Source organism: Lacerta agilis, chromosome 5 (genome assembly GCF_009819535.1).
Source record: "Lacerta agilis isolate rLacAgi1 chromosome 5, rLacAgi1.pri, whole genome shotgun sequence".
Taxonomy (NCBI): Eukaryota; Metazoa; Chordata; class Lepidosauria; order Squamata; family Lacertidae; genus Lacerta; species Lacerta agilis.
The window spans coordinates 48,471,100-48,490,652 of record NC_046316.1 but is presented as its reverse complement, the minus strand read 5'-3'; the positions used below and the strand labels follow the sequence as shown (position 1 = coordinate 48,490,652).

The following is a 19,553-nucleotide window of genomic DNA, read 5'->3' as shown; positions in this document are numbered from 1 at the left end:
TTCTTCAGATACACTGAAACGGAAGTTTGTTTTGTTTTGACTATGGCAGACCAACACGGCTACCTACCTGTATCTATTGAGTTGATAGGGATAAGGTTGTGCTGTAAGAACATGGAAGGGAAAGATTCAAAATGCAGTAGATTTTAATAGTTTGTGTTGGGAATTGCACTTAACTCATTTTGGATAGAAGAGTTTACATTTCACACTTCTGGTAATTCACAGGCACTTCAAAGAAGTTTGATACATGTGAATCCTTCTCAACGTCCAGCATCATTTTGGAAAATCAAGTCTTGGTTTTCTTAGTATTTACATATCTTTGGAAAGATGGTGATGGTGGCTTTTCTCCTGTGGGTCATCTTGGCTCGAGGCATTGTGGCACGTTGCAGTCCAAACAAAGCAGGTAAAATAGCTGCATACTATTCCAGCTATGTCAACTTTTTGCAGTTAAATACGCTTCAAACTGCTTAGTTTTATTTATCAAGAGATCCTCAGCTTTCTACACAGATATTCATTACAACCTGTTTATGACAATGTATATATGGGCTTGGATTGAATGTTCTCTGACTGCCGGTGCAAGGACTGTTGCAAAAGCATAATATTGGTTGTGCAGTATGAAATCCAGCACAAGAATCCTAGTGAAAAATGGCCACACAACAGGTGGTACAATAGATGGTGCAACACAGAAGCGGCAAGCCTTGTTTCATCGCTTGAGGCAAAATGAGAACGTGCTGTGTGCTCCATGAGATCTCACAATATTGTGATTAGACTGTTTGGACCATGTATCCTTTGGCTTTTCCATCGGCATTGGTCACCTCATCACTGAAACGCAGTACCGGAACACAAATTGTTGAATTTAAGGGCCTGTTGTTTTCATAAATGGTGGATTAATGTGAGCCAGTGTCCCTGTTCTTGCTTTGGAAGTGTAACTGCCCCAGCCCATGTTAAGAGTACCTGTTAAACTGGTAATGGCAGTAGTTAAACTGAAATGTTAGCAGCTGATTATTATTTTCCTTTTTAATTCAGTGCCTTTTTCTGGGGGACGCATACCCCTAAACATTTTGTGAATCTAAGTTTAGCCTCATTGAGGGGCAGTATTTCAATATGAGTAGGAAAATGACAGTACCTGTACCCCTAAACATCTTTTTAGAAGAAGAAAAAAAGCACTGCTTTAATTGCAAACTGATGTGTAAATGTAGAAAACTGAAGACAGGAAATGAGAAACTGAGAGAAACTGAAAGTGACAGATTCATCCATCTGAACATTATATGGCATGGACATACCCTCCAGGCATCCTAATGAACATGTGTACATTGGGGTTGCAGCCTTCTGCCTTCTACCACATGCATTTATTGAATGTACTTTGAACATCTGGAGAAGCAACTAGTTGCCAAGCTGAAAACTTGATTAGAGTCCAGGCTTACCAGAGCTAAGCCTTGGAACTTGTGTTTTCACTGATGAGGCCCAGGCTGGCATTTGCAAAATAATGATAGAGGAGCAATTTGTAATCACTTAACCATGCTCTAGAAGTGCTCCCCCCCCTTTTTTTCCTTACTTCTAGATGCCATTTTGGTGTACTGTTATCCTAAAACCATAATCGCAAGAATCCCCGAATGTCCTTATGGATGGGAAGTTAATCAACTGGCTCTTGGAGGAATTTGCTACAACGGGGTCCATGAGTCAGGATATTACCAGTTTACAATCCCAGATTTGTCACCCAAAAATAAGTCATACTGTGGAACTCAATCTGATGTAAGTAGCCAAAGTATAAACTCTTCTTTACCCAATTTGGGTGGTGACTGTGTCCAATAAATGTATGAAGCTGTTCATGCCTTTCCTGAGACTTTCACCAGTTTTACAACAACTTTTTTTATTTATAATTTGAAAAACAATAGATTCACAATATCTCTTATACCTTTTCAATATTGTTTTATATAGATCCATTGTTAAAAATTTATATTTAATCCCTGATAGCTTCACCCTGATGGAGCCCACACTGCTGGCCCTATCCATTCAATGTACAGGCATTTAAAATGACATCTGTACAGCAATGTGCACTAGGGAGATTTTCACAGTTGCGGCACATGTAAAATCATGGGTGCCGCGCCACACACCCCTATGCAGACCCTGTACTAAATATGTGTATACCTAGGGCTAACAGTGCAGATCACACTCCTACTTCACACATTCCCTTGTACATGTGGGGAAGATCTGAATGGAGATTTGGGTGTATGTTTATGTCTAAACCAACTGATAACTACAAGACATTTTAAAAAATAAAATAAAGCACTGCAAATCTATTTCACAGTTGCTGAGGGACTCTAGATTACAGAGGTGATATTTATTACCCAGCCTAAAAGTTTGGAGCAAAAACAAAACAAAACAAAAACAAAAACAACCCACGGACTTTAATGACCAACTTATTTACAGGGCATGACTTTTTGTTGGCAAAAGCCTATTTCACCTGATCAGTCATAGTCTGCTTCCCGCATGTTCTCTCATGTGTGTTTACTATTTCGGAAATTTGAGATAATGTAGAAGTGAACTCTTGACGTGACTGTGTAAAACAAAACTGGCGTATGCAGTGTCACCGTTTACCTCTTGATCTTTTCATGGTTGCAGTTCAAAAGCCCCATCTATCATTTCTATAACTCCATCGTCTCCAATGACACCTCCGTGATTGTGAAGAGCCAGCCTGTAAACTACTCATTTACATGCACATACCATGCAAACTATCTGGTGAACCATGCTGCCTTTGACCAAAGGTAACTCTGCCTCGATTCAATTGGCCTCCGTCTTCTAGCATTTGCCTCACTCTGCATTCAACAGTGTATGATTCAGTCATGTGACATTTCCTGCCTCTTTTAGAGTGGCAACTATCCATGTGAAGAATGGCAGCTCCGGTTCATTTGAAAGCCAGCTGTCCCTCAACTTCTATTCTGTAAGTACCCTCTGTGTCTGTCTGCTGTCTTCCACTGTAAATTTTTCAGTGGTGCAATGGTGAAGTGAAGAGGGCATTTGATAACTTCTCCAAAAATACACAAATACATAAGTGACTTCCTCCATTTTACCAAATGTAAATGAAAATTTGATTGTAGACCATTATGTTAGAAATATTACTCTTTGGAGGTACCATAGGCTACACAAACCAGCGAGCCTTAACAGTGGTTTTTAGGTTTCAAACAAGTAAGATTGCAGCAAAATTTTGCCATCAATCCAGTCATACATTCTTTCATTCCATTCCCTTTCCTCCCACATTTTCCTTTTCCTTTTTTTTTACCCTCTCCAGCATTCCATGGCCTTAAACATGCTCATCCTCACTGGATTTCTCATCCCTTAGTTTTTTCCTAAACCATTATTATTATTTCTTGTGCTTCATCCAAGCCTGTGGATACCTTCTCACCCATGTGTGGTTAATGCTCTTTTGGCTATGGGGCATTAGTATGCATAACAGAATACAGGCACAAGGGTTTCCTATTAGTCTGCATAATAGGATACGTGCATGTACATTCATCACTTAAGCATTTCTTATTCAATATTATAAACAGATTGCATTCAAAAATATTTGGGTTAAATCAATAATTCATTGGAGTTCTGCTTGTGGAATGGCATGATTTCAGGCATTGGTTCTACCTGTGCCCCCAAAATCTGCATGAGGCAGTTTGGAGTCCCTTTAAGAGATGTCCTGGGGGATGCAGGAAGAAATGGTGAAACTCTCCTCTTCTCCACTTCTGGTCATTGGAGCTTCACCTGGATTCAAACTCATTCTGCAAATGGAAGAAATTCTCCCATTCACAGAATGGCAGCTCCGCATTGTGTTTCTAGTAGTGTGGTGTGGTGTGGGCTCTGTACTATTCATTGTGTGCCAAGAAGTTTCACTTATATAAATCATCGCTTGATGCTGTAGTCACTGGGTGATAATGGGCACGCATGTATCAACTCAGTTTTTGCACCAGATGCCAGAGCCACAATTTGACTGTAACCATGTAGATTTTAAGATTTTTAATTTATGGGCCCCTTGGCTCACATGATGAGCATATGCCTTGCAGTAAAACAATTCATTACTTATGTAAACATCTGCTGTATTATAGGCTGGTCTGGTACCACTCAATTATTCTATGCACTTGAATTATGTTAATTCAAATTTTGTAGCAAATGAACCCAACATTGAGATTCTTCCCTACATGACACCAAACATGCCGTTAGGATCTGATTGTTTATTAAACTGATCGTGTAACAATGTACTATGCAGACTGCTTTCTACATCTTCTTTATATATTTGCAGTTCCAAACTGTGGTCCAAGCACTGTACTCTCAGCATTCTGCACCAGTGCTGTAACCGACGCCATTAAACCCTCCCAAAAGCCACAAACAAAGGGCAATGACTATCTTGTCTTTTAGGTCTCGCTACGCATAGAAGTTCCTTTCATTCCCCCTGAAATTTGCCTAGCTATCCTCTGAATCGAGAAGATGCTTATTGTTCTCTTGGGATCTTTATTCCGCTTTGTGTTTGGTTTCTCGTGTTTGTTCCAGGTTATAAGGCTTTTAACTGAAAGTTCTAACCCCCTTTCAGTATTTTGGTACAGTATGTGTGAGCACACTCAGTGCTTGAATAGAAATCAACTCCAAATCTCTTTCTGTCAAATTTCAGACAGAGGGTGGCCCAGATTTTGCCATGAATAACTGAAGAGGCCAGACCTCAAGATACTCTAGCAGAGATTCTCTCCATGGGGTCAGGTGACTGACGTTTTCCCATGACCCTAAAGTAATAGAATGTCACTGAAACTGCACTGTGTTGGTGTTTATATTCCTTGTTTCAGTACGCCTAGAATAAAAGACTGTTGGAAAATTGTCTATAACAGTTACTTAACTAGCTGTGGCTTGGGGGTGAATTGTGCTAAACAGGAGAGGAGAATGCTGTTGTATTTGTGGGTTTCCTGCAGGCATGTGCCTGGCCACTTTGAGAATAGGATGCTGGACTAGATGACCCATTAGCCTGATCCTGCAGGCTTACTTTGTTTTCTTATGTATTTATGTACATTTCACCAGCTCGTGTGGCTTGGTTATATATCAACTTCTTTTTTCAGAATTAAATTTGTTGTGCCCGAGTTCTTACTGCTCTTCTGAAAAACTGTTATACTATTAAGAATAGGCTGCAACCCAACAAGTGGTTTGACACTGACCGATTGAGCCTTTTTGAGCACTGAAATAACTAAGGTAGCTCAGTGTCAAAACACATACTTTGCCTGCAAATGGTCCACAATACTGAGCTAAGTGGTCCAACTTGGTATAAGGCAGCTTCTTCTATTCTTAATAGAATAGCTTCTTCTATTCTTAATGCAATGTAATTATCATGAGAGAAAACCTTGGGAGGGGGGAGTTCAGTTGCGAAGTCATTTCACTATCTTCCTTTCTGACAATTTTCCACATCACAAATATCTTCCATAGCATGCATCAACCAGGTTGTGTGTGTTATGTAATGTATACAGGTATCACTGAATCAATTTTGTATTTGAGTCATTTCACCCGGCAGTTTTAGCATTGGAATTTGAGAAGACATTGAGTGATTTGATGCTTCATGGACAATTAATCTTGGGCCGTGCTCACCAGAGAAATGTGTGGTTTTCCTCATTCAACACTGCATGGCTGGCTATGGCAAACTGGTAGCTGGATGTTGCCAATAAATGGTTATTTCCCCTCTGATATAGATAAGCTTGTTGTTGTCCTTTATATGTGGCTGTTTAGTGATTTGCATGGAATAGTTCCTTCAAAGCCACATTTCTTGAGCTTTCATTGAAGCATTACACACTCGACTTCAAGGCATCCTTTTTTTGAGCCAATTTAGGGCAAACATCATAAGAATTTGAAGAGAAATGAATGAAACACAGAAAAAAAATGGCATAGGAGGAAACAAAGTGGAAATTGCTGGTTACAGAGTATATTTATATCTAATTGTTAAGCTTTTGCTGTTCCTCCTTTGCATTACTAACCCATTCCTCCATTTTCCCTCTCAGAATGCCAAGTTTACAACCAAGAAGGAAGCCCCCTTCGTAGTTGAAACTTCAGAAATTGGTTCAGACATATTTGCTGGCATAGAAGCAAAGGGCTTAAGTAGCAGGTGCAACTTTTCATAAATCAACACCAATGTGAAATTATCATTGAAATTTTCACTCGTCTGGTACTCACATCTCTCTGTCTCCTCAGATTTAAAGTAGTTCTGACTAACTGTTGGGCAACCCCCTCATCAGAATATTTCTTTCCAGTCCAGTGGCCTCTGATAACTAAGGGGTAGGTAAATTTGTGAGAAGGTCGACATAAACATTACTGACATGAAATGGAACTGTAAGCATATCTTAAGAAACCAATGCCATCCTGAAGTTAATAGAATAAAATTTAGGCTAGACTTATTGTCACCTGAAGTACTTTTTCTAGTAATATTATACAACTCAGGCCCCAAATATATGAAAGACCACCTCCTTCACTCTTGGGTGCTGAGATCGGAAGAGGGGGCCTCTTGGTAGTTTCTCTGTCCTCAGGGGCTTGGGGGATGGCAGCCCGGGAGAGGGCATTGTCTGTGGTGGCCCCTAAGTAGTGGAAATCCCTCCCCACAGAGGCACAGCTGGCAGCTTCATTATCCAGTTTCTGGAGAATGCTGAAGACATACCTCTGACCTTTGACATTTGAGATGCATGTTTTTAGGACCCACCTTATTTGCTATCATTGTAGGCTGTTTTAAAAATAATAATAATATAGTGCTTTAATGTTGTAACCCACCCTTGGACCTTAGGGTGAAGGGCAGGTAATAAATAAATAATAGTACATGTGACATAGTGTTTGCCTGTGTGATTAGTACAGTGGTACCTCGGGTTACAGATGCTTCAGGTTACAGACTCCGCTAACCCAGAAATAGTACCTCAGGTTAAGAACTTTGCTTCAGGATGAGAACAGAAATTGTGCGGCGGTAACAGGAGGCCCCATTAGCTAAAGTGGTACCTCAGGTTAAGAACAGTTTCGGGTTAAGAACGGACCTTCAGAACGAATTAAGTTCTTAACCCGAAGTACCACTGCATACGATGTGGTTTGAGCAAATCATTAGGGGTTTTGATCCAAGGTTTCACTTCCTGTAGTGGTGATTTTTTATTATTATTTTTTTACACCAAGTGGTGGCCAAGTTGATGCTCTCCACATGTTGGACTACCATCCCCATCAGCCCCAGCCAACATAGATATTGGTCAAAGATGATGGGAGTTGCAGTCCAACGACATTTATAGGACAAGGACACTATTTTGGCTACCCTGTTCTCTACAACATTACTACTGTTTTCAATCAACCAGAAGTATATAGGACAGACATTTCACTCTCTCATTTTTGTCCAATCACAGCTTCTTTTTACACAACTGAATCTAACAGAGGTACTCAGTTTGTCATAGAAACCATGCTATGTTCTTGCAATAGCCACAATAAATACAGTGATAGTATTAGAGATAGCAGAAGAAAAGGGGTGCCTTATGGTTCTTCTCTTTCTAAGAGTGCCTGTTATCATGTGGCTCAGGTGCCCAACAGATGACACCATCATAGTGCATGAAAATGGAAAAGACAGCCGAGCGACCTTCCAGTTTAATGCATTTCGGTTCCGGAATATTCCCAAACTCTCCAAGGTGTGGCTGCACTGTGAGACGCATGTATGTGACAGTGAGAAGTTATCGTGCCCTGTGGTAAGTTTTTTGTGTGTAACAATTAAGAATGAAGTCTAGCCTGCAAAAAAACCTGCATATTCCCGAGGGCTTATTAAAGTGGTGATAAGGTCCAGTCACGGACGACTCTGGGGTTGCAGCGCTCATCTCGCTCTATAGGCTGAGAGAGCTGGTTTTTGTCTACAGACAGCTTCCGGGTCATGTGGCCAGCATGACTAAGCCACTTCTGGCGAACCAGAGCAGTGCACAGAAACACCATTTACCTTCCCACCAGAGCAGTACCTAATAATCTACTTGTACTTTACGTGCTTTCGAACTGCTAGGTTGACAGGAGCTGGGACTGAGCAACGGGATCTCACCCCATCGCAGGGATTTGAACCGCCGACCTTCTGATCGGCAAGCCCTAGGCTCTGTGGTTTAGACCACAGCGCCATCCATGTCCTTATACCCATGGATACATGTAGCTAAATAGCAGATAATCAGCACACACCTTTTTGATTTTGGGTAGCTGAAAGGAACTTACGTTACTGTCAACAGTTTTCTTTGATTCTTGGTTTTGGGTCAACTTGACCCAAGCAAAACATTCAAATCTTGTCTGATTGCTATCGCTACCATCTGGCAGCTGGCTAGGTAAAGGTCAAGGGACCCCTGACCATTAGGTCCAGTCACGGACGACTCTGGGGTTGCGGCACTCATTTCGCTTTACTGGCCGAGAGAGCCGGCGTACAGCTTCCGGGTCATGTGGCCAGCATGACTAAGCTGCTTCTGGCGAACCAGAGAGCAGCGCACGGAAACGCCATTTACCTTCCCGCTGGAGCTGTACCTATTTATCTACTTGCACTTTGACGTGCTTTCGAACTGCTAGGTGGGCAGGAGCAGGTACCGAGAAATGGGAGCTCACCCCATCGCATTGCAGCACATCTTTGGGAGAATTTAGAACATGAAACATGTAATAATAATAATAATTTATTATTTATACCCCGCCCATCTGGCTGGGTGATAAAACATCAAACATTAAAAACTTTCCTTAACAGGGCTGCCTTCTGTGTTAAACCAAGTGACATTGGAAACTGAATGAAGACACCACACATTGCCCAGAAATCACCAACTTATCTCGGGCCAGAAAATATAATTGGATGCTGTTTTCTTTTATTACAATGAATTTGAATAAACCATGCAGGGAGGAATCCTCTGATGTTCCATTAAGTACCCTGCAGTGCTTTGTTCTTAGGAACTATTTACCTTGAACTGGAGTCATACATCCCCCTCAGTGCTGTATGTTTAAACCCTGTTTTGACCAGTTACCCTTGATCTTTTCCGACAAAACTGAAATGAAATGAGGCAAATGAGACTGCTGGTCTGGAGATCCCACCCTTAGCCCTGTGGTGACTCTTGCTTCTGTCTCCAAGTACTTGTGATTTAGGCTGAAACCTCTGTACATTTTCCTGGAAGTGAGTTCTATTGAACAACATGGGGCTTGGACCACAATTCCAACCCCCTGATCTGCTGCACTAGCAAGAGTCTTTTTGAGAGGTCTTCCTCCACCCTGCCCAAAACAGCTCTACTGGCTTCAGCCCATGGTATGATACCAACATCATGCTGTCATGGAACTCCCAGTTCTATCTACTGAAAGTATAGGCAGGTGGAAGTACCATCTGCGGGACTCCCATTGGCAGTAGCCTAAAAAAAGCTGCAAATAGGTTTGGGAGTGAAAAATAAGCTGGCCCATGATCTCTTGGACCCCAGGCCACCCCTGCTGTCTTCATTTGAAGGCATTGGGCACAGTTCAGGCTGCATTACATGGAGCAATAGCACAGAACTGGGTTTTGCAACTCTCGGCACTTTCCACCCTGGCTGATATGGGCAGCAGGACTTTGGATGCAGCCCTGGCTGTGCTGCTCCACTCCACCCCACTGATGCCTCACTGGAGTAAGGATTGCTCTGTTACTGCTGAATAAATAAGCCCAGGATCATCGTTCCCCTATGCCTAGAGAGCCACAAAGATGCTAACACACTGATATGGTTTATTAGGTTTATAGGGGGGGGGGGGAAATGTTCCTTTGTTAATTATGTGTTCAGTTCTATGGCTATACACATTGTCTACCTTTTATCATATCTGGGTGTAGTCTGCTGCTGTATTTTGTAATGGTGGGTTTTACCGTATATTCTATGTGATAGCTTTTAACTGAGTTTGAGGTTGTGATTTCACTGACTATTTTATTAGGACTGCATGCCCCGGGATCATGGATTTGATGAAAGGCAGGATAAATATGAAATATTTTAGAAATATATATTGATCAAGCAAATCGTTTTCTTTGTTGCTTTTAAGTTATGTACAAATCGGAGACAACGAATGGAGCCAACAGGTGGTGTTTTAATGGCCGAACTCACTGTGAACAGTAAGTGCAGAAGGATATTTTGATTTATAATTAGGGTGCTACATTGCGAAAAAGTTTATTCTTTACCTGCAAAGGGGAGGATTAATGATGCCTTTTGATGAAAAGGTAGGATAATTAATCAGCCTCTTCAGTAGGAATGCAATAACTTACTGGGTTTGATTGCTGGTGCAGGTGTTTCAGATTAACTGGTGTGGGCTGGTTTCCAATATCCTCCTAATGTCTGATTACATCTATTACTAGGGAAATTCTTCAAATGTGGGGATGAAATATCAAATCTTTTTAAGTTGGACCCAGGGGTGGAGCAAGGTGGGGGCGGTCCGCCCTGCCCTGGGTGTCATCACTGAGGGGGGTGACATTCTGCGTGCTGCCTGCCCGTGACTCCTGCCTACTGTGAGCTGGGGGGGGGAGGGGGAGCTGCACCACTTTGCTGTTTTGAGAGCCCCACACTCCCAGGCTGCTGCAGGAGGCATGCAGGCAGGAAGGCAGGGAGAGGACGGGAAGGAGTAAACAAGCGGAGGTTGGAGGGAAGGATAGAAGCTCCCTCAACTCAGGGCCCAAACCCTGTAACCCCACAGAAAGCTCAACAACTTTGGTCAACCCTCTCCTAGAAAAAGCGGAACTAATCCTGGCAATGACAATGGGTAGATCACAGCCAGTCTTTTTATACTGTGAGTAGATCACAGTCTCTTGGGAGTCCAACTAGATTTCAATGCGGGGTGTGTGACATTTTCCGTGCCGGCTACCACCTGACCTTGCTACGCCACTGGTTGGACCCAGAACTCTTAGGAGTCCTGCTCCAAATGAAGTTTGTCCTCTTCCACTAAGCATTGCTCCCCTGCCAAGCCAAAAGCAAATATATATTAATCAGGGGCGGACTTGGGAAATCTTTGGTAGAATGGCACCCTGAGCAAGGCAAAAATCTGGTGCCCCCAAATGAATGTTCTCAATTATGGATCTTCTCAATTTTGGGCCCTCTCAGCTCAGCGCCCCATATGGGGGAGCTGCCTGAACCACCCTAAATCCGACACCGTATTAAACTTGCAAAAGTAGGAAGAGAGGTATTACTAGACACAGGTGATACCTTGCAGGTTTTATCCTTAGTTGGAAACGATACTTCTGGGCATGTTCTGGTATGTTATTTCCAGCTAGGGATTATGCAATTTGTAGTTCCCCTGCAAATGGAGATGGAGAAGTTTACAGTTCTGCACTCTGCAGCGGGAAATTGTGGCTAAGGATGACTGGGGATTTGTGGCTTTCTTTGTCTCATTCATCAGTTCAGAAGAAATTCAGCAGAGTCATTTGCAAAGAAGGGTGTTCCAAAGCATCCATATGAGGTGTACAGAACATATAACTACATAGGTAGCTCCAGTGTCAGAGCACTGGTCCATCCAACTCAGAGCTATCTACACAAACTGACAGCAGGTCTCTGAGTTCTACCTGGAGATGCTGGGGATTGAACATGGGACCTTTGGCATTCAAAACACATGTTTTACCTCTGAGCTGTGGTCCTTCCAGCAACAGTAGGGTTGGAGGCTAACTATGAGATTTCAGTTACAGGTAGGTAGCCATGTTTCAGTTACAGGTAGGTTCCCCTTCATGGATCACTGCCTTGTCGTGGCGAAGGGGCTTGAATTACTCAGGCAAGCTATGGACAGGTCAAGATGGACAGGTCATAGCGGAGTTTGGACCAAACGTGATCCACCTGGAGAAGGAACTGGCAAGCCGCTCCAGTATCCCTGCCAAGAAAACTCCATGGACAAAGACAACAGGCATATAAAAGATATGACGCTGGAAGATGAGCCCCTCAGGTCGGAAGGCGTCCAACTTGCTACTGGGGAAGAGCGGAGGACAAGTACAAGTAGATCCAGAGCTGATGAAGCGGCTGGGCCAAAGCCGAAAGGACGCTCAGTTGCGGATATGCCTGGAAGCGAAAGGAAAGTCCAATGCTGTAAAGAAAAGTATTGCATAGGAACCTGGAATGTAAGAACCATGAACCTTGGTAAGCTGGATGTGGTAAAAATGAGATGGCAAGAATAAACATTGACATCCTAGGCATCAGTGAACTAAAATGGACAGGAATGGGCGAATTCAGTTCGGATGACTATCATATCTACTACTGTGGGCAGGAATCCCGTAAAAGAAATGGAGTGGCCCTCATAGTCAACAAAAGAGTGGCGAAAGCTGTACTGGGATGCAACTTCAAAAATGATAGAATGATCTCGATACGAATCCAAGGCAGTCCTTTTAACATCACAGTAATCCAAGTTTATGCACCAACTACCAGTGCTGAAGAAACCGAAATCGATCAATTCTATGAAGACTTACAACACCTTATAGAAATGACACCAAAGAAGGATGTTCTTCTCATTATAGGGGATTGGAATGCTAAAGTAGGAAGTCAAGAGATAAAAGGAACAACTGGCAAGTTTGGCCTTGGAGATCAAAATGAAGCAGGGCAAAGGCTAATAGAGTTCTGTCAAGAGAACAAGCTGGTCATCACAAACACTCTTTTCCAACAACACAAGAGACGACTCTACACATGGACATCACCAGATGGGCAACATCGAAATCAGATTGATTATATTCTCTGCAGCCAAAGATGGAGAAGCTCTATACACTCAGCAAAAACAAGACCTGGAGCTGACTGTGGCTCAGATCTTCAGCTTCTTATAGCAAAATTCCAGCTTAAACTGAAGAAAGTAGGAAAAACCACTGGGCCAGTAAGATTCAATCTAAATCAAATTCCTTATGAATACACAGTTGAAGTGAAGAACAGGTTCAAGGATTTAGATTTGGTGGATAGAGTACCTGAAGAACTGTGGATGGAGGCTCGTAACATTATACAGGAGACAGCAACAAAAACTATCCCAATGAAAAAGAAATGCAAGAAAGCAAAGTGGCTGACCAATGAGGCCTTACAAATAGCGGGGGAGAGAAGACAAGCAAAATGCGAAGGAGATCGTGAAAGATACAGGAAATTGAATGCAGATTTCCAAAGAATAGCAAGGAGAGACAAGAGGGCCTTTCTAAACGAGCAATGCAAAGAAATAGAGGAAAATAACAGAATGGGAAAAACCAGAGATTTATTCAAGAAAATTGGACATATGAAAGGAACATTTCGTACAAAGATTACCACAATTAAGGACAAAAGTGGAAAGGACCTAACAGAAGCAGAAGACATCAAGAAGAGGTGGCAAGAATACACAGAGGAATTATACCAGAAAGATATGGAGGTCTCATACACCCCAGGTAATGTGGTTGCTGACCTTGAGCCAGACATCCTGGAGAGTGAAGTCAAATGGGCCTTAGAAAGCCTGGCTAACAACAAGGCCAGTGGAAGTGATGATATTCCAGCTGAACTATTTAAAATTTTAAAAGAGGATGCTGTTAAGGTGCTGCACTCAATATGCCAGCAAGTTTGGAAAACTCAGCAGTGGCCAGAGGATTGGAGAAGATCAGTCTACATCCCAATCCCAAAGAAGGGCAGTGCCAAAGAATGCTCCAACTACCGCACAATTGCACTCATTTCACACGCTAGCAAGGTTATGCTTAAAATTCTACAAGGCAGGCTTAAGCAGTATGTGGACCGAGAACTCCCAGAAGTGCAAGCTGGATTTCGAAGGGGCAGAGGAACCAGAGACCAAATTGCAAACATGCGCTGGATTATGGAAAAAGCCAGAGAGTTCCAGAAAAACATCTACTTCTGCTTCATTGATTATGCAAAAGCATTTGACTGTGTCGACCACAGCAAACTATGGCAAGTTCTTAAAGAAATGGGAGTGCCGGATCACCTCATTTGCCTCCTGAGAAATCTCTATGTGGGACAAGAAGCTACAGTTAGAACTGGATATGGAACAACTGATTGGTTCAAAATTGGGAAAGGAGTACGACAAGGCTGTATATTGTCTCCCTGCTTATTTAACTTATATGCAGAATACATCATGCGAAAGGCTGGACTGGATGAATCCCCAACTGGAATTAAGATTGCCGGAAAAAATATCAACAACCTCAGATATGCTGATGATACTACCTTGATGGCAGAAAGTGAGGAAGAATTGAAGAACCTTTTAATGAGGGTGAAAGAAGAGAGCGCAAAATATGGTCTGAAGCTCAACATCAAAAAAACTAAGATCATGGCCACTGGTCCCATCACCTCCTGGCAAATAGAAGGGGAAGAAATGGAGGCAGTGAGAGATTTCACTTTCTTGGGTTCCATGATCACTGCAGATGGTGGCAGCAGTCACGAAATCAGAAGACGCCTGCTTCTTGGGAGAAAAGCAATGACAAACCTAGACAGCATCTTAAAAAGCAAAGACATCACCTTGCCGACAAAAGTCCGTATAGTTAGAGCTATGGTTTTCCCAGTAGTAATGTACGGAAGTGAGAGCTGGACCATAAAGAAGGCTGATCGCCGTAGAATTGATGCTTTTGAATTATGGTGCTGGAGGAGACTCTTGAGAGTCCCGTGGACTGCAAGAAGATCAAACCTATCCATTCTCAAAGAAATCAGCCCTGAGTACTCACTAGAAGGACAGATCCTGAAGTTGAGGCTCCAGTACTTTGGCCACCTCATGAGAAGAGAAGAATCCCTAGAAAAGACCCTGATGTTGGGAAAGATGGAGGGCACAAGGAGAAGGGGACGACAGAGGATGAGATGGTTGGACAGTGTTCTTGAAGCTACTAACATGAGTTTGGCCAAACTGCGAGAGGCAGTGAAGGATAGGTGTGCCTGGCGTACTCTGGTCCATGGGGTCACGAAGAGTCGGACACGACCTGAACGATCTGAACAACAACAACAAAGCCATGTTGGTCTCCCATAGTTGAAACAAAATAAAAAATTCCTTCTAGTAGCACCTATAACAACCTTAGTTGGTCTCTAAGGTGCTACTGGAAGGGATTTTTTAAATTTTGTTTCCACTATGAGATTTCAGTACCGTAACTCCTGGTGTGCCTCAAGATTTTACAGTCTCCAAGTTTTGAGGGGACCTACACATGTTGTAGGGCACACTTTCCATTTATAGTTTTGCATTGCCCAGTGTTTTGTTGAGCTATAAAGGCCTTGAGTTTAGATCCTATTCCAGATCACTTTATTATTTTAACACAGAAATAGGAGAACACGTCCACACATAAGGGGCCTGTTTGGAGGGCCCACTTTCAGACACTGATATATTAAAGGATAATGCAAGATACAAACATTTTAAAGGACATAAAGAAGTAATAAAATCAAGCTATTCCACCTTGCTGAATGGATCATTACTTTAGCATGTAGTTTGTGGCAGTGTAATGTTAATCACATTATTGCTTTGATTTATCTTTTTGCTTATAAGTCATTTCCTGTGAGCGTTCTAACTTTTCTTATTTCTCACAGATAGAGGATTAACAAAGAATTACAACCTTTCAGGTAAAAATTACAAATATTAAACTATCTAACATGTTAGTCAATGGAAATTTATCAGCATTAATGAAAATCCCATATAATAAACTTTGAAGGATGTCAGAATTATAATAATATTAAATTAATTGCTTTCCTGGACAGAATTTGTTGCCATGTCCTTGTTTATGATAAATCAAGGAAATCAATGTAAATCAATTCCAGAAATTATAAGAGATACCATGGAGGGCTGGTGGGGAAGTAGAATGTGAAATGAATAGGAATCAGTAAAGTATGGATCAATTTCTAAACTTTTGAAATTCAGAAATAAAATTATAAAAAATATAAATCAAGAAAGCTTGTAAACATCATAAATGTAGAAAAAGCTAATATAAAAACAATTACAACAAAGGTGGGGGACCTTAGGCCTGGGGGCCAAATGCACCCCTCTGGCCCCTTATTTGATCATTGGCAGGCACATACCGAGCCGCTCGGTCACCCAGGCCAGCAAACCCTGGGACCCAAAGGCGGCGCGTGTGCGCAGCGCCACTGCGCCTGATGCACGCGTCACACGTCATGCGTCATACTCAGAGGCGCATACGCAGTGCGTACAATGCACTGCACATGTCTGCTGCGCCATAGTGGCGTTGCTGAGGTTTGCAAGCAGGCTGTGGGGCAAGCCCGCTCCATCTCACGGCCCATCCGAGGCCTGCTGGCGGGGCGGGGCGGGGCGGGGCAGGGCAGGGCTGGCCGAAGTGTTACCCCCCCTCCCCTGGAACCCGGGGCGGACCACCCCCGCCCCCTTGCTCTGCCCCTGATCATTGGGACTCTTCATAGGCCCTTGCCCCTCCCCAGGCCGCCACATATTTTACGGGCCACTACTCTGCAGCCACTAGGCAGCCTTATTTGGCCCTTAACACTGTCTCAAGGCCTCAACCCACCCAACCCCGCCAGCCCTGCTGCACATCCTTTGCAAGTGTTTTTCCCTAACTGGAATGTGTCCTTCAACTGTGATAATGCATACCTCTCAAGTGCCCCAATTAAATTGGGACACCCCATTTTTGGGTGCCATGCTCTCTCACAAGATCATGGAGCCCCAAAAAGTGTGAGATCAGGACCTCACGTGAAAGCCCGGAACCCCCAAAGTGCTCAGTTTTTTTGCCTCAGTGCTCTCACACAGGTCACAAGACTCACACAGAAGCATGTCAGGGAACATGCACATCCTAGTTTTCAGTCCTAACATGTTGGAGGGTATGGATAATGCTTCTTTCTTGCTTGTCTGTCTGGAGGATGGAGAGAGGTGTCTAATTTTTGCATGACTGGAATGTAGCCCACTAGATAATGATAAGAATCACATCCATTGCTCTGCCTGCTTTGCTTTTGGCTCCACTCATCACCGGAGCAAAGCCCCTGAAATGTGCTCCTCCCCTCCCCCATGGGCCTGAGGCCCTTGAGGTAAAAAAAAGTGACAGCAAGAAAAATATGAAACAAAAGTTATAAATTCACCCAGAATCACTAACTTTTTGGCTTAATACAGGGTGGTATTCAAATGAGTTTTACGCAAGTAAACCCATCGAAATTAATGGGCATCCAGCTCCACTTGTGGCCTTACTGGCATTGTGTGGCGAGTGGGCTGCACAGCACAGCCTGCATCCTAACTAAAACATTCCTGATCATGGCAGATGGCCAACCCAGGCAGATTCCAGGATTTTCCTCATCTGGAACAGTTCTGCCGCAAGGCATACATCCACCACCACAAGGCTCTATATAAAAATTGAACTCAGCATGATCCAATAACTTAATCCCCGTGGAAAGATGGAATGATAAATCATGGGTTGGGCCTTTTTAAATGGTATCAAAACTGTGGCTATATAAAATATCAAACGGCAATGTAACAGAAATTCACTGAGTGAGACTACTCACATTCTTCCTATTTCTCTCTTTTTTGCAGCTGTCCTTTGCCATTTATTCCTCTTTCTCGGAGTTCGCGCAGTTCTTTTATAATACTCAACCCAACATCAGCTGCTGCTGATCACCCCCATTGTCCTTTACTGCTAGGAAGAGATGCTTGTTTTACCTGCTGCCTTGTTTTACACGACAAATAAATTTCACCTGGCTTACATTTGGTTTCTGTGGCAGCTGAGAATAGCAATGGTGATTTTTACCAGCTGTGTGCACATTTTTCAAATAAGTGAGAGCGCTAGAGGGAAGTCCGCTGTTTGCTTCCAAGTGTTGGTCGAAAGACAAGGAAGTCCTCGCTTCCTGGCTGTGTGCATTAAGGAGCTAAATCATTCTTGGGATTCTGGGAGCACTCTTAGCAGAAGACTGCTGGCTTCACTCTCATGGTGGTGGTGTTTCTAAAAAGTACAATACTGTTACACACCACCCCAGGCTGTGAGTGGTGTGAATTCCAGGGGTCCCAGAGTTCGGTTTCCTTCAGAAGAAAGGCCAGTGGAGACTGCAGTGTCTTTATGATATATGGTTTATTTGCACATAAATACAACTTGAACCTAGGAGGGGCTCACAGCATTAACACGCTAAGAGGGTCTTGTTTCGCCCATAGCCATAGGCTTGGATTCTAGAAATAATCAGACATGGCTCTGTCTCACAGGCTTGAGTCTGCAGCCTTGCTTCAAGCTTCTACCTCACACACCAACTCACATCTCTGGCCTTTCTCTTTCTAACTACCAGCGTCTTGAGGGGCTCCCACCCATTTGTCATCAGGTACAGAGCCACTTCCTTTGTTACCTTAATGGCCTATGCTTAGAGGGCCATTACCTCACCAAGAAGCTAGCCTGGAATTGAATCTGTGCTGGATCCAGGAATTGTACAAGGGACCTCAGGCATGCATTCTACTTCCACCAAACTCAAAAACAATACAGCACTATTTGGTTGACGGGCAGTTCTTTTCCCTAGAGCATAGCTGTTTCTACTTCTTTGAGACCATAGCAATTCTAGCACACAGTTTTCTATATGGTGGCTCAGCACAAGAATATGTTACATAAAACATAAATGATGGAGAATTTGCTAGAATGAAAGTCACGTGAATTAGGGCTCAGCATCTGTTAGCGAGAAGACTGTGTGTGCTGTTGCTTGCTGCTTAAGTGAGCAGCAGTGCTGATTCCATGTACTGGAAGTGGATATCTATTTTTCAGAATCAAGGAACTCATGATGGCTAGCAAAGATTGCTGCAGGTGAATAAGCACAACATCCACCCACATGATGAATGCCTGTATTGCATACAGTTTGGGAGCATCTGCAGAATGCATCATGTTAGTGAATGAGTATGTGTGGGTGTTGCGTGCCAAGCTATGGCTGTATGTCTTTGAAGGCTAAAGGTTGTCAGCCTGTGAGAGCCACAACCCAAGAAAGTATTTGAATTACAGCTGGTGTCTGTGCTGTGACATAGCACCTGTTCCCACTGTGTAACAGATGTCTCTTAGACTAACATTATCATCATAATTTTATTTGTATGCTGCCTTTCCACAGTTAATACAATGCTCAAGGCAGCTTACAATATGAAAAGATTTACATAATTACAAACATAGCAAAGTAGTCATAAAAATAAATAAAACACATCAGAAACTACATAACCAAACTGAACAATTTCCACATACAAATAAATATACAAAAAATAATATCAATAACAACAAAAACTCCAAACAAAACTTCCCCCAAAATACCCCACTCCTTGCTGAGCAGCAGCAATTCTTATGAAGCCTGTCAGGCCTTGCCCTGGGCCAGGTGGACAAAGGCAAGAACCTCAGGCTCTCAGCAGGCTGATGAAGTAGAAAGGTGGGTAACCTGTAACACTCCAGATCTTGTTGAGCTACAGCTCCCATCATCCCTGACCATTGGCCATGCTGATTGGGGTTGGTGGGAGTTGGAGTCCAGTAGCGTCTGGAGGGCCACAGATTAGGCACCCCGGATATAGTCAGACCACAGTCTGTCTTTATTGAATAGTATTGTTCATGAGAGGAAAAGCACATTTCAGGACATAGTAGAAGAAGCAATTATATGTTTTAATGCAGGTTCCTCCTCACTTCAGAACTTGATTTTTCTACCTTGAACATACATGCTACACACACTTTT

General features: G+C 42.9%; 1 protein-coding gene across 1 annotated transcript; it reads left to right on the top strand.

The window, feature by feature from the left end:
- The first annotated feature begins 297 nt into the window (after window positions 1-297).
- Window positions 298-16,103, top strand: TECTB (tectorin beta). Its single transcript, XM_033148075.1, has 10 exons — window positions 298-400; window positions 1,559-1,749; window positions 2,620-2,762; window positions 2,866-2,938; window positions 6,012-6,115; window positions 6,202-6,285; window positions 7,550-7,712; window positions 10,021-10,090; window positions 15,459-15,491; window positions 15,937-16,103. Exons 1-10 carry the CDS (start codon window positions 325-327, stop codon window positions 16,101-16,103), a joined length of 1,104 nt encoding a protein of 367 aa, XP_033003966.1. The 5' UTR covers window positions 298-324.
- Window positions 16,104-19,553: the final 3,450 nt, after the last annotated feature.

What these genes read in the sequence shown, in the direction of transcription:
- TECTB (XM_033148075.1), top strand. Translation starts at nt 325, where the DNA reads ATGGTGATGGTGGCTTTTCTCCTGTGGGTCATCTTGGCTCGAGGCATT. An exon ending in GCAAAGGGCTTAAGTAGCAG is followed by an intron (nt 6,116 to 6,201) that starts GTGCAACTTTTC and finishes CTGTCTCCTCAG; the next exon opens with ATTTAAAGTAGTTCTGACTA. An exon ending in AGAAGTTATCGTGCCCTGTG is followed by an intron (nt 7,713 to 10,020) that starts GTAAGTTTTTTG and finishes GTTGCTTTTAAG; the next exon opens with TTATGTACAAATCGGAGACA.